At 35.9% G+C, this 15,873-nt stretch overlaps 1 protein-coding gene across 1 annotated transcript in view; it reads left to right on the forward strand.

Moving 5' to 3' along the window:
• Positions 1-482: 482 nt before the first annotated feature.
• Positions 483-15,873, forward strand: part of CMAS (cytidine monophosphate N-acetylneuraminic acid synthetase) — a 15,684-nt gene continuing 293 nt past the window's right edge. The window contains exons 1-8 of the mRNA XM_007449373.1: positions 483-742; positions 7,305-7,447; positions 7,607-7,762; positions 9,509-9,642; positions 11,367-11,461; positions 11,838-12,009; positions 12,779-12,932; positions 15,805-15,856. Coding sequence (XP_007449435.1) covers positions 483-742; positions 7,305-7,447; positions 7,607-7,762; positions 9,509-9,642; positions 11,367-11,461; positions 11,838-12,009; positions 12,779-12,932; positions 15,805-15,856 — 1,166 coding nt within the window. The remainder of the gene's footprint in view (positions 743-7,304; positions 7,448-7,606; positions 7,763-9,508; positions 9,643-11,366; positions 11,462-11,837; positions 12,010-12,778; positions 12,933-15,804; positions 15,857-15,873) is intronic.

Genomic DNA, 15,873 nt, shown 5'->3' on the forward strand with positions numbered 1-15,873 from the left:
CGGGAACAGTGAGTAAGAAGCATAGCAGAAAGACGGATGTTTAAAATATAAATTTTAAAATATAAAATTGATTAGTGTTCGGGTGCACCAAGGTGTGCCGTGGAAAACCCACCACAATTCCTAAATGGAGAAGTTCTTCAGCAAAAGATCGGTAACCTGTGTTGCCTATTTTATTAATCTCCATACAATATCAAGCCCCCCAGAAGCTACACTTCCTTCCAGGAATTTCTGGCCTTTCCGTGCCAGGCTTGGACTTGGGGGTCGCCCGGGCAGAGCCTACTGGGCCTCCGGGACCCTGCGAGCGACCCGCGGACTACAATTCCCGGCGTGCCCCGCGAGGGCGCGGGGACGTGGCGGTGGGCGGGGCTGGGAACAGCCACCCCCGCGAGCGGTCGGGCGGGGAGGTCGGGCGGCGCCGAGCTGAGGTGGCGAGACAAGAGCTCCCGGATGTGGAGAAGCTGGGGAGAAGGCGTGGGAGGAAGATGGACTCGGTGGAGAAGGGGGCCGCCACCTCCGTCTCCAACCCGCGGGGGCGGCCCTCCCGGGGTCGGCCGCCAAAGCTGCAGCGCAACTCCCGCGGCGGCCAGGGCCGAGGTGTGGAGAAGCCCCCGCACCTGGCGGCCCTAATCCTGGCCCGCGGCGGCAGCAAGGGCATCCCCCTGAAGAACATTAAGCACCTGGCGGGGGTCCCGCTCATTGGCTGGGTCCTGCGTGCGGCCCTGGACTCGGGGGTCTTCCAGAGGTGCGCATGTGCGAGAGTGGGCGGTGCGGCCTGGGCGGGGGTCGTGAGGGGGAGCCGGGCCGCCGGAGGGGCAGGGGCTCCGGGGGGCAATCGCCCCCGGAAGGGGTGTGCAAGATCCGGGGTGTCTGGGCCCCGGCTGGCAGCCGGGGGAGGAGGGGCTCCAGCTTCTTCCTTGTTCCGTAGCTGCTAATAGCCATGAACTTGGGACCGTTCCTGTCTCCGCCCTTGAGAATAACATCCGTAAAGGGGGAGATTTCCTCTTCTCTACTGTCTGCGCTGCCCGGGTTGACCTCGCAGGGTAAAGGAAATGAGTCCACCCTTGTGAAACGTCTGCGATAATCTGTGAACTCCTTTAGGCAGTGGCCGTTGGCTTTCCCCTGTTGCCCGGCGTCTGATACCCACCTGGTGCTGATCGATTAAGGAGGCCTCGGGTTCATGAATGGAGTGGGCTGTCAAGGCTTTTCTCATTTCAAGCTCAGCTTGGAGATCCTTTCCTGACCTTTGGAAAATACTCTAAGCTATCTGCCTGTGAGTCAGCACAATCTAGACAGCTCCCCACATTTGTATGTAGGTGCGAGAGTGGAAAACCGCACCGCTGGACTGTTTGATGAAATGCTTATAAATGGTTTGATCATATCTTTGGAACCTCGTTTGTCCTAAGGACAGTTTTAATTGTGCATCATTTAGAGACATGGCCATATGCCGTATTGGCCAGGAGTTACAGGCTTATGTCATTCATAAAAGAAGGGGGATAGAATTCTATGCCAAGAATGAACTTACACATGGTAATTTCAACCTAATTATGCTTGAATTTGTTACCGTGGAAAGTATTTTCTCACCTTTTGATGTTTGGGTTTTGGTTTTTAAAGAGATGGCTGTTTTTGGAGCATATTAATTACCTACATTAGTATATGGATAAATGATTTTCATTTAACTGTTCTTGTTTACAAAGGAGGTACCAAAAAAGTATAAATTTACTAATTTTCTTAATGTTTTTATCCAAAGGAAGTCCTGGGTGGTACAAGGTAAATAAGACCTGGCACACAGAATATAACAGTAATGTAACAGGAAGTGTGCAAAGGAGTGATAAAGAAAGACTGGGGGATTTGGTTCAGTTCAGTAAACACTGAACCCTAATTTCTGCCATACACATCCAAGGGAACAGCAAGACGTGTGTGACATGGTTCTTTCCGTGTTAAGCTCACAGACTTTTGGACATATTTACCTCCTTACAAAGGGTACACACTGGGGAAAAAAAAAAAGGGACCGAGAGAAGGTGCATCCAGTTAGTAGTGATGTAGTAAAATCCTATTTTTGTGACATAAACTAGAGAGGAAAATCACATTCATAATAGATTGAGAACAGACCGCATTTACAACTCCAGTTGCGTATGTCAAGAAACCCCTTTCAAACTGGCTAAACAAAAAAAGGTAGGGCTTGTTTGAGATACAGATTCAAGAGCAAAAATGATCCATTCGTTCAGCAAACATTTATTGACTACCTACTATGTGACAGGCACTGTTAGGTGTCTTTAACCAAGGGTTATAGCAGTAGGGTCCATCCCTAGGCTGGTGGAGCTTGCATTATAATAGGGAGAAGACAGTTAATATATAAACAGTGTATACTGTACCAGGTGATAATACATATTTTTAAGAAAAAGAAAGTAAGGGGATAGTGCAGTTGGTCACCATAATCCTCTATATCTTGATTCCTCTCGATAGGCTCTCCCCTTATGGTATGCGGGTAGTTTTGCTGAGAACGGCAAAACTTTCCACACATAACAAACAACTCCATCCAAACCTCTGTGTTCAACCAAACTCTGTCATGGTTTCTAGCAGCTTAAGGCCTTGTTCTTAGGATGATCCCAGCCCCCGAGAATGCGTGCTCAGTGCTGCCGGGAGAATTTACCTATGTTCTCTGGCAGATAGCCCCTGGATGCCCTCTTAAAACAGTTAATTTAGAAAGCTTGCAGTTATACATCCCTCTCTGCCCTTTGAGTTCTAACCTACCACCCAGAAGGGGTAGATTTGAATTTAATTGACTTATTCTGAAGCTGCAGTCAGTTTGGAGCAGCCTTCCTGCTTCTCCCCTTCTGCCTCCTTCAACAAATATGTACCCTATGAAGGAATTGGGGAAAACTGTAGCTTGCCTGATTTGTGTTTTTCAGGCCTGAAGATTATTTTGTTCAAAATCATTGTGACTTAATTGAGTTTCTGGCCTGCTTAGAATCAAAGCTAACGATACTTTCAAGGTTGCTAACTTTGCACACTAACTTGGAGAGTTAACAGTCAAGAAAAATGCTGAGATAATATTTTCATTTAGTAAAAAGCTATTGTTTGAGCTGAGTTTTGAAGAGCTTGGTTTCAACAGTGGTTGAGTGCTGTGTAAGTGAATCTCAGAGTAAATTGATTTTTTAAAATGTTGCCTAATGTGAAAGATAAACATAAGTTTTGGTTTCATTTCTAGGGTGTGGATTTATGATTAATGAAAGGCCATGCTACGTTGTCCTTGAAATGGCAGTTTATGATTTGAAGTTTCTGTCGTAGGGATCATGGTTGATACTCCTGTTCATCCTGTTAGATGTAGTATGACTTCATCTGAGGCTAAAGCCATTGACGTTGAACTTTGACATTTACTTTATACTTGATTTTAAATTTAAAGCCATTGGCGTTGAACTTTGACATTTACTTTATACTTGATTTTAAATTTTATTAGCCCTGTTTGTTCATTTGCTCATTCTTTCTCTTTTGCCCTGCCTCATCTGATGCCCCTAAACCAAGGGAGAATGATTGACTAACTTAGTCCTTCTAATAAATGATGATGATTGTATTTTAAGTGTACCTATAAGATGCTATTTTCATATTCATAATGCCATTGCCTTACATAATACATACAAATTAGACATTTGGACCTTTGAAGGTCTGAAAGCAAAACTTCAGTTTTCCTTCCAGCAGAGTCAGTGTGAGGATTAAATGAGACTGTGTAGCTGTTCCTTTATTGCCATTCCTATTTTATTATTTTCAATAGCTAACACTTATTAAACGTTTATTCTGTATTGTGGTTTATGTTGAATTCTCATAACAATCATATTAGGTAATTACTACTATTACCTCCGTTTTACTGAAAATTGAGGCTTAGGGAGATTTGACCTAGAGTCATATAGCTAGCTTGTGGTAGAGCCGGGATTTGAAGCCCTTCCTTCAGAGTCCATGCTCTTAACCATCTACTGTTTCATTCATTCAACAAACTGAGCACCTGTTATGTAGCAGGCACTATAAAAATACCTTGTAAAAAGTAAAGCATTGTAGAAAGGTTAGTTATTGCTTCCTGACCTCTCGCTGTCTCTACCAACCCGCTGAGAGTTTCTCAAGAAAATGGATTATATATCCCGGTGTCCAGAGTAGGGCCTGAAACAGAATAGGCAGTCAGGAATCATTTCATGAATGAAGGAATGAATGAATAATAAAAGGGAGGAAAGATGAAACACAGGCAAACCTCTTCCCAACCTCTGTTATTTCTTATTTACTGTTTAGCATTTCCAAAAGATCACTGAATCCTGAGGTGTTGAATGTTTATTACAGTAAAGATCAGGTTAATAAAGTAAATGGCTTCAGTAATTTATTTCAATTAGTGATGGAAACCAGATGTCAAAAGACTCATCTCTTTCTTTTACTGTTTACTTTTTTACCGTGTTACCATCACCACCCTCCTTTTATCCTCTCTTTAAAAAATTCACTACATTTTTGTTGGTACTTCACTTTGTTATATAACTTTGTGACACTTTCCAGTGAAAAACTTATTCCAAAATTATTTCAGATTTTGAGATGGAGGAAAATGAGGGCTCCTATGTTGTGCCTTGCGCAGAATGACATGAGTAGGTATGACACACTTGACTCCTAGCCAATGGCTCATCTTGTTTACTAGGTTTCCTCTGAAAAAAAAATTGGGGGGCACTATGGGGGTTTATTGACTTTATCTCTATTAAATCATCTGCCAATAGTAAAGGCAATAAATGAAATTAAATTCATAAATGAAAGCCAGAGATGTTAGAAATTTTTCTTTAGTTTCTCTCTTTTCACTCTTGACAGTTGAGCATAGACATTTGAAACATGCAGGTTCTCATTCATTCAGGAGATACTGAATGAAAGGGGTAAAAGAAATAGAGTTGACCCTTGAACAATGTGGGGTCAGGGGTGTCAACTCCCCACCCCGGGCAGTCAAAAATCCCAGATTAGCTTTTGATCCACCAAAACTTAACTACTAATAGCCTACTGTTCCCTAAAGCCTTACCAGTAACATAAACACATTATGTTTTTAAAATTTAATTGATTTTTTTAATTGACAGAAAGATTCTTTAAATTCTGTAGTGCTTTACAATTTTCAAAAGTTTCACACATGATTTTATGTAATCCCATAATAACCCTTTTTTTTCCCCACCCCTATATTGGCCCTCCCCCTTTCCCTCTCCCCATGAGTTTTCCATATCTGAAACACATTATGTTTTATTTAGTTTTATGTTTTATTTTGTTTATGTTTTATTTATTTTTATTAACACATTTTATAATATATATGTATTGTATAGTGTATTACAATAAAGTAAGCTAGAGAAAAGAAAATCATAAGGAAGACAAAATACATTTACAGTACTGCACTATATCAATATCATAAGTTTACTTTGTTTACAAGATGAATCACCTGTCAGTATCAATATTGTCATATGATACAAAACACTGTAGATGTTACACATATTACTAACACTGAACATCAAAAATGAAAAGATAATGTGAAAAAGAAATTCATATTTATTTACAGGTATAATGATTCGGGCATTGATAACAGAGAAGCAACAGTGTGATTGCTTTATGGTAGCCTGTTGTAATCAGTATGATTGCTTCACGGTAGCCTAGCCTATACACTAATGAATGAATCATAAAATTTCTATGGCATATAGTATTACAGTCATATTCATAATACAGTGTCAGAAACATTGTTCCATCTTTTAAAAAAACCACTTACCTGTGATGATGGGCAGAGTTAAACAGAAAAGTAAAACATTGTTAACTTTATATTAAATATCACTGTCTGTGTAAGGATAGACTATTATCTACATATGTTTTATGCGTTCATGGCATACCTTTTTTTTTTTTTTTGCGTTTTTGTGGTATTATACTTAGTCATCTTGGCCGGTTTAATTACGTTGTTGTTGTTTATTTTTTGGCCATGCCTCGCAGCATGTGCGATCTTAGTTCCCCAACCAGGGATCGAAACCACTGGAGTCATTAACCACTGGACCGCCAGGGAAGTCCCACCTAACTTTTTCTTATTTTTTCCAATATTACTAGGCTACACAGTTTGCAATTTTTTTCAAATTTCAGCAGACCTTCTAAAATTTTTCCAGTACATTTATTGAAAAACATTCACACACTTCAAACCAGTGCTGTTCAAGGGTCAACTGTATATGCATATACCAAAGAAGTCATTCAGATTTCTTTGTGTAATGTCACTATAAAAACATTGTGGGGCCTCCTTGGTGGCGCAGTGGTTGAGAGTCCGCCTGCCGATGCAGGGGATACGGGTTCGTGCCCCGGTCTGGGAGGATCCCACATGCCGCGGAGCGGCTGGGCCCGTGGGCCATGGCCGCTGAGCTTGCGCGTCCGGCAACGGGAGAGGCCACGGCAGTGAGAGGCCCACATATTGCAGAGTAATACATCTTCTGTTTCTAGCAGTGGGGATTTGTAAAGGTCAAGGAAACAATTCAGTACAGACTAGTACACACCCCCAAATAATGTTTTATAATTTACTCTTAGTCGTCGTCTTATAAAGTCCAAATAGTCAACTCTGTAAGCTGTGGTTAATAGAGCTGTTCAACTAAGCTCTCCTGAGCCAATCAAGTCATGTTCTCCACATCTTTAATTGTTATCGGTGGCTTTACCCACTTGATTCTATGTTCAGATATTTATATACCCATTGTTAGTTGGCAAAAAAAAAAAAGAGTTGGCTTGTCTGATTGTTTTGGGCATTTAGTCTCTACTAAGCTTGAAACTCTTTCAGTGTTGTGGTTTGGCTAAGCCAAATCCATTTTTTTCTTAGCAAGTATATTAAATACACAATATTTTGGATTTTGATGGGGAATGAGAAGCAGTATCTTCTTTATTTTCTTTAGATTTGAACTTCTAGTGTTACTAGTGTCTTTAATATACCAGTAGCTTCAATAATACCAATTATCATTTTTTTCTAATTTTATAAAACTGTATCTAGGGCTATGTAAACAATATGTATATAAATAATATGTTATATATAATATAAATATTTATATATGTAAATATAAATATTACATCTAGGACCACATTTTTGATTCAGACATTTTAAAATGTGGTTTACATAGAAAATACTTTATTTTTCTTTAAATTTTATATTACTTTCTGTCTGTAACATCATTTTGCTGGTACAAAAACGATTCTAACATTATGTAAGCTGTATTTTTGGGGTTGCAGAGCTCCTTTTTATCTTTAATGATTTTTTTTTTAGTGATTTGGCTTTTTATTTTTTAATATCTGTACAGTGTTTGGGTTTCAACAGACCATGATGACATTGAGAATGTGGCCAAACAATTTGGTGCACAAGTTCATCGAAGAAGTTCTGAAGCTTCAAAAGACAGTTCTACCTCACTAGATGCCATCATAGAATTTCTTAATTATCACAATGGTATGAGTTTGACTAATAGTTTATTCAAAATTTTACATAATTTCCAACTTGCCTATCATTTCACAAGACTTGTTTTAACATTTGAATTTGGATCTTAGTATTACTTGCTTGCAAAGAACTTTATTTTGATGTTCTTTTCATTTGTCTTGTCTTTTTAAGAGGTTGACATTGTAGGAAATATTCAAGCTACTTCTCCGTGTTTACATCCTACGGATCTTCAGAAAGTTGCAGAAATGATTCGAGAAGAAGGATATGATTCTGTTTTCTCTGTTGTGAGACGCCATCAGTTTCGATGGGGTGAAATTCAGAAAGGAGGTAATCTGTTGTATCAATCTTTATTTTAGCTCATTTTATGGAGAATTAACTTTTCATATGTAAATATTCTTTAGGAGTGGGGAGAGTAAAAAGGGAGCAGTAAAATAGAACATGGGATTCTTAACTCTAGTAGGTAATAACATTTATAATGTGTTCTAAATCTTGTGATTATTGAGGCAAAACAATGAGACCAAATTAATTCTCTACCAAATTACTTTTTACAAAGGATTATTTTAACCCTCTGTTTGTATTTTGAGGAAGACATGTCATTTTTCTAGAGCAAATACTTTTATGTTGTTCTAGACTTGTTTGATAAACTCCCTATAAATCATAGAATTGTGGGAACAGAAATCTTCCATCAAAAAGTTTTGGAGAACCTCAAGAATGAATTTGTGGAATTGCTTCCCAAAATTTGTAACTTCTTGTGCAAAAAGAGTTCCATAACGTTTAGCTAGAGCCTGATTTCTAGCCAGGTAAAGTAGCAAAATCTGTAATAAAGAATAGAATCACCAACAAATAGGTAAATGTAACATACTTGAAGAAAGGCAGTGTGATTGCTCTTCAATGCCCTGACATGTGTTGAATGTAGGAAAGCTGGTCTCTAACCTATGTTTGACTTAAAGGAGAGGGGAAGATGCAGTGAAAATGGAGAAGGTCCACAAAAGAGCAATTAAGATAAGAAGATACAGTTATAGGCAGAAAATGATGATTTTTCAGCCTCTAAATATGAATGCTATCAAAATCAATGCAGTATATCAATGACTAAATTTATTGATTTCATTCAGTAAGCATTTATTGAGTGTCTTCTCTGTAGCAAGTTCTATGTTAAGTTTTATACATATAATATTTTGAACTTATTCACGAAATATCAGAAATAAGATATAGGAAAGATTAAAGCTTGTAAAACACATTTTTGAACAAATCAAGGAAGCCCAGTGTTAAACTGAATATTGAGCTTTATATGATATATGATTAAAGTTTAAAAAGTTCAAAAAGTATCCATACACATCCACAAACACAAATTTGGCAAAAACTTAGTGGAAAGCCAAGGGAATTCCTATATACCAATACTGAAGGCTTCATTTATTATATCATGTTATAATCATTAATGTTGGTATTGCTCAGCCTTCATTATTACCAACAATAATAATAAGTAAACATTATTTATTTATTATGTATATTTTATATTAGTATTTTTTTAACTACTGGTAAGAATGTATCATACATTATATAAGCAGTTCTATCAATATGAAAGTTTCAGTAATTTAGTGGGGAAGTATTCATTTTTCTGTAATAATTCCATGAGAGTAATTTCTCAACCACATTAGATAAATAACACATACATTGTATTTCTATAGAAGCACATAGTGAGCAGTAGATTTAAAGGGCTCAAATATTGAATTATGGGTACTTTATAACAAATTCAGTTCTTTTGAAACTATTTTAAGGTTGCCTTTATGTCCTCCCAAAGCATTATATTTGTACAAATAGCTTAAAACTTTAATTACTCAGAATTTCTCTGTAAGATACCTTATTTTTCTCTTATTATTGTTATTGAAAAGCAAAGATAAATCATCAGAATTATTAGAGGTTTTGTTTCTTTAAAAAAATCTTTTAAATTGTTTATTTAGATACAGAAATATTCTGCCTTCTGAGTTCATTTTTATTTGCTTTTTAAAAAAATTACTGAATGAACATTTTCAATGTTCAAAGCACCTGGGACTTACTGTAGCTTTTTGCTTTTAGTTCGTGAAATGACTGAGCCTCTGAATTTGAATCCAGCTAAACGACCTCGTCGACAAGACTGGGATGGAGAATTATATGAAAATGGCTCGTTTTATTTTGCTAAAAGACATTTGATAGAGATGGGTTACTTACAGGTTTGTGCCCTCATTTTGCAAAACCCTTTCAAACCCTTTTATCTATATACTTTGAGTTCTAAGAAAGAAGTATGGCACATAAAGGAACCCCTAGGGGAAAAGCAGTAACTGACAAGATTTATGATCTGAGGCATTTATCCTGCACACTTACCCCAAAATGATCTTTGGGGTTCATTCAGTGAATATGGGAAAGATTCTGCTACAATTGTAACATTAAGATAAGAAATGAAACAAGTATTGAATGTTCTATATGTGTCCTGGTATTCAGATTATTTTATTCAAAACTCTGTTTTTAATCCATAGTTGTATTACTGTCAAGTTGTGGTTGTACAGTTGAATAACCTTTATTACTTTGAAAAGAGACAAAAAACACAACAGTATAGTAGAGGTGAAAGAGCACCAACCTGGGCATCAGGAAAACTGGAATATATAGTAAAATCTCTATAACTATTTAACCTTGAATATATCATTTTATCTGTTCTGAGTTTTAATGCTCTCATTTTACAATAAGGGAGTTGGATGTCTCTCTCATCTTTAGAGCCTGTGTGGTTACATCATATACTATTTGTTCATTTTGGTTATGGCTATTCTTTATTCAGCATTTACTGTGGGCCCAGGACTATATGAAATACTACATAGGTTATCTTATATAAAGGAATAAAAGGGGTGTTCCTAGTTCTGCTTCAGAGGAGGAAATGGCAGCTCTGAAAAATGAAGCAATTGGCTCAAAGCAAAAACAAGTTGTGAATGGCACTGTTAGGATTTGGATTCAGGTCCTTATGTTACTCAAAAAATAGCATTTAAGAACCCCCGAACTCCATTCTTTATAGTAAAAATTCTAATGTGACTCATTCTCTAAGGGGAAGGAATTTCCAATCTTCTGGTCAGTAGGCGAACTGTAGACTGGCTGTTCAGTTAAGTTTGAGTATTCAGGAAAATTAGACTTGACATCTATAGATACCACCCTCCATAAGCTCTTTGCTAAGGGGGACTGTGATTTGACCCTTTCCTAAAGTGTGGAGAAAAGTAGGTTTCTCATTGTAACAAGATTTGTAAAGAGACTGACAATTCTGAAAAATGAAAATTTCTAGTGATTGATACTGACCTTCAAATGATTACAATCAGGAAAGGCCTCACTCCTCTTGCCCCATACCCCAGGATCATGACACTGTTCCGACCTTTGCCCACATGTGACCCAGACAGTTATTGTTCACTCCCATCTGTAGCTCAGGGATCTAAGGCAGTTCTGTACAGTAGATACTACAGTTCCTTTTCCTCCCCAATCTTACCACTATTGCAAATAGGAACAGAAGTTCCAAAAACATTTATACTACTGCTTTTGGATGATGATGGGAGAGACTACCAGAACAAAGGGGATACAATTAGGGATTCCCAGAAAATTCCTTGTGGTCAGAATACTGGAGGATGCATATTATTTCTACTGTTTCAGTCTTTAAAATCTATTTAAAGAAAAATGGGAACTTGCACTTTGTAAATAGAATTTGAAAAATGTCAAGGTTGTTTGTTTTATGTGGTTTGAGTATATGGAAAACAATAAGCTCTCCCCTCCAAAAGAAATTATTTGTTGTATGTCTGGTATTACTGGCTTATTCATTTTTCTTAGTACTATAGAAGTGGATTCATTGTTCTGTATTGTAATAAACTTTTTGATATGTGTGAATGCATGTTGACAACAGTCCTCATGGCACCTGTGCTATCTTTAGGGTGGGAAAATGGCCTACTACGAGATGCGAGCCGAGCACAGTGTGGACATAGATGTGGACATTGACTGGCCTATTGCAGAACAAAGAGTTTTAAGGTGAAAACAAGATTGTATAGCCTTTGCACTAGACCACAATGAATGATTTTTAGTAGATACATTTAAATTCACTTGTGGACAACTGATTTTTGATCCTCCAATCTTAGGATCTTTTGTTAATTATTTTGCTTATGTGAGGAAGACATATACATAAAATATGCCTATAGATGGCTTATTCAGTAACTTGAGAAGCACATAATCTGGTTAGACCACACTTAAAATCCTTGCACTGTAAGCTGAAGTATATATGTGAGGTTACTTGGAAAGGTAATGTTTGAGTAATTAAATGGAAACGGGTTATCAAGTTTACTGGTGTTAGCCAGATGAGAGATTAGTATCACACTAAAATTCAGAAGTCTATTTTGGTTTCTTTTAGATTTGGCTATTTTGGCAAAGAGAAGCTGAAGGAGATAAAACTTTTCGTTTGCAATATTGATGGATGTCTAACCAATGGCCACATTTATGTATCAGGAGACCAAAAAGAAATAATATCGTATGATATAAAAGATGCTATTGGGATAAGTTTATTAAAGAAAAGTGGTATTGAGGTATGTGCCCCCTGAACATAGCAGTGCTTTTTAAGATTGTGATTTAAGGTCAAGGAACATGTGAGGAAAATAAGAGATTTACGTTTTTAGTATTATCAATTAAAATATCTGAAATTTAGCTTTCACATGCCTAGAAAATTGTGCTATTTACTTTTAGATGAGTAGAATTAGTAATTTGTCTATCAATGAATAATATTTCTTATTTATTTAATGAGTATGATAGTAGGTGCTATCTAGTATTTCCGATAGGATCTTGCAACCAGAAAGATTTCACAGAAAATAGGTGTCAGCATTTGGAAAAAAGCAAATCTCAGGTGGATTTTTTAAATGTAGCTTATTCTTATGACTGAAAATTTTAATTCAAAATAAAAATACTTATGTGTATTTTCAAAAATGAAGTTTAAGATGATTTCTTAGGATTCACTAGAAATCTTAAATACGTGTTTCTGAGCAGCATGAGAGACAAGTTAGACTTTCCTCTGAATAAATTGAATTATTGGAGAATCTTAGATTGTTATCAGACAACGTATATTTTATTTTTTACCTGTAGATAGAATCCTTTCCACTGTAGAAAACAGTCTTTCACCTTTATTGGACTACTAGCAATCAAATGTGTTAAAGCTTCATCATTTTAAAATAAATTAGTTGATTTTACTTAATTAGTCCTTCAGACTACTCACTTGTGCTTTGTATTATTTAAAAGGTGTTATTTTATTATGAGAGATTTCTGTTTTCTCATTTTGCCCTTTTTTTTTTTTTTTTCCTTAAGGTGAGGTTAATCTCAGAAAGGGCCTGTTCAAAGCAGACTCTCTCTTCCTTAAAACTGGATTGCAAAATGGAAGTCAGTGTACCAGACAAGCTTGCAGTTGTAGATGAATGGAGAAAAGAAATGGGCCTATGCTGGAAAGAAGTGGCATATCTTGGTTGGTATCCTTCTTTTCAGCCATAATAATGGATTGAAGATTTCTGATATATAGGAAGTACATTCTGAATATATTTTGCTATTATTAAAATGTACATAGATTTGACTCCCCAGATTCCATTTCCAGGAAAGAAATTGAACAAATATGCCAATAATGGAGGGGAAAAAGGAACCCACCTAAATATCCTGCAAAAATAGATTTATGCAACCATTAAAAACAATGCTGTAATATATATTCCTTGACATGGTCACATGTCACAAGTGTTTCACTTTAGCATTAAGCAAGTATATTTATCAGGTGTCTCCTCTATGCATACTTGGAACTGGTTGCTGGGACTTATTGCTTACAGGGTTTACAGTCTAATGATGTCAACATTTTTGAATATCAGTAATGAAAAGTTATTAAAATACATAATAACTATAAACCATGTATGAGATAAATATTTACAAGGACAATATGGGCCTCAAAAGAAGAAGCACAGGGATGCTTTGGGAGCACGTGATCTGGGGACTTCAGGAATAGCCTTTGAATCACATGTGAAGATTCAGTGGAGAAAAATACTATAGAACCTTTGATAGAAAATGATCCAGTTTTTGTAAGAAGAAAACAATTTTAATGGAACATATAACAAATCCCAGCTGTACTTACTATTACCTGTGCAACCTTAAGCAGCTTCTCTAAGCCTTAGTTTTCCTACTTATAGTATAAACACAAATCAAACTTCATAAGGCTATTGGGAAAGAAATTGAAGATAATATAAAATCCTTAAAATAGTATATGCATTTAGTAATAAGTATATATCATTTATATAAGTAAAACTGTAAAATATATATGCCAAAGTGTAGTGATTATCCATAAATAATAATAATAATTAGCCTAATTTTGATTTTTTTTGCCTTCGTTTATTTTTTTTAAAGTTTCTACCAAGAATATGCATTACTTATATCACATAAGGAAAAAAGTATAAAAAGTAGAGTTTAGAAAATCAAGAAAATAGAGAATAAACTCCAAATTTTTATTTTAAAAATCAGAGCAGTATTTTGTATCAGCTACATAAATGTATAAAAGTTTATTCCTTTAAAATGTTGACACTTTTTTTTTCTTCCAGTTTTATTGAGATATAACTGACTTACAGCACTGTATAAGTTTAAGGTCTACAGCACAGTGATTTAACTTACATACATCATGCAGTGATTATCACAGTAAATTTAGTGAATATCCATCATCTCATATAGATACATATGAGATAATAAAAATATGTTTTCCCTGTGATGAGAACTCTTAGGATTAATCTCTTAACATACTGCTTTAATGAGTATAGCTTTTGAAAACAGGGAACATGATTCCTTCAGCTCTGTTCTTCTTTCTCAAGATTGTTTTGGCTATTTGGGGTCTTTTGTTTCCATACAAATTTTAGTTTTATTCTAGTTCTGCGAAAAATGCCTTTGGTATTTTGGTAGAGGGATTGCATTGAATCTGTAGATTGCCTTTGGTGTAGTTATGATCATTTTAACAACATTAATTCTTCTAATCCATGAACACAGTATATCTTTCCATCTGTTTGTGTCATCTTCAGTTTGTTTTGTCAGTGTCTTAAAGAGTTTTCTGAGTGCAGGTCTTTTACCTCCTTATATTTATTCCTCAGTATTTTATTCTTTTTGATGAAATACTAAATGGGATTGTTTTCTTAATTTCTCATTCTGAGAGTTCATTATTAGTATATATAGAAACACAATAGACTTCTATGTATTAATTTTGTATCCTGCAACTTTACTGAATTCATTTATTAGTTCTAATAAACACTTTTATAAATAAAATTTAATAAAGTTTAGTTTCAGGGGTGGGTTGTGCAAAGAAATACTTTAATTTTTATCATCTTTCATTGAAAACAATTCAAATTTCAATACATTTAATAATAAAAAAAATTTTCAGTCGATAAATGTAGAACAGATTTAAAACAAACACTCTTAACCAACATTTATTAGTATTTGGTCTATATTATAGTAATAGTTATATGCAGAATGGTGAATGTTAGATCCTGGGAGCTTCTGAAATTCATCCTACCAAAAAAATAAAATAAGAGGGGGAGGTGGAGAAACTAATAAGCAAGGCAGGGAGAGAAAGGATGTAGTTATGTCAATGTGATGGTAATTTTTCAACAAGCAGCATACAAATCAGAGAGAACTGTTAGAGACTTAAGATGTATAGCAGCAAAATGCAGTATGTGGACCTTTTTTGGTTTCTGATTCAAATAAATCAACTATAAAAAGACAATTTTGAGACAGCTGAGGATACTTGAGCATGTACTCTGTTATTAGATGATATTAAGGAATTAGTGTTGATTTTGTTGGTTGGATGATATGATGTCAGTTTCTTAAAAATATATGTATCATAGACAGATGGCAAAGAGTTTATGGGTAAAGTACGTTGTCTGGGAATTCCTTCTTCTCCCTTTCCTCCAAAAAGCTTGGGGGGCAGGGAATGGACAAGAATATTGATAAAATAATGCAAAACATTAGTAATTACATAAATTTGGGATTCTTGCATGTTTGAAATTTTCCTTAATAAAAAGTTTAAATAATTATAGTTTATATTAGATTTCTAGTAACTGTAATATGCATGGCAAGCAGAAGGTATACTCCATTCTCCTCTAATTGATAAGCGTTTATTATGAATTACTTAGGAAAAACCCTAGACCTTAAGTATTTATTATACTTGGAAATGCTTTTATTTTTGTTCCATCTAATCTGTAGTATTCTAATATACAGTGTCTGAAGTTGCCAGAATTACTTACTGATTTCTGTTTGCATTATTTAGGAAGAAAATTCCTTCTCTCTTTAAATATTCAACCAGTGTTTCTTTAACTTGATAGGAAATGAAGTGTCTGATGAGGAGTGCTTGAAGAAAGTGGGCCTCAGTGGCGTTCCTGCTGATGCCTGTG

This window comes from Lipotes vexillifer, unplaced genomic scaffold, assembly GCF_000442215.2.
Source record: "Lipotes vexillifer unplaced genomic scaffold, Lipotes_vexillifer_v1.1 scaffold135, whole genome shotgun sequence".
Taxonomy (NCBI): Eukaryota; Metazoa; Chordata; class Mammalia; order Artiodactyla; family Lipotidae; genus Lipotes; species Lipotes vexillifer.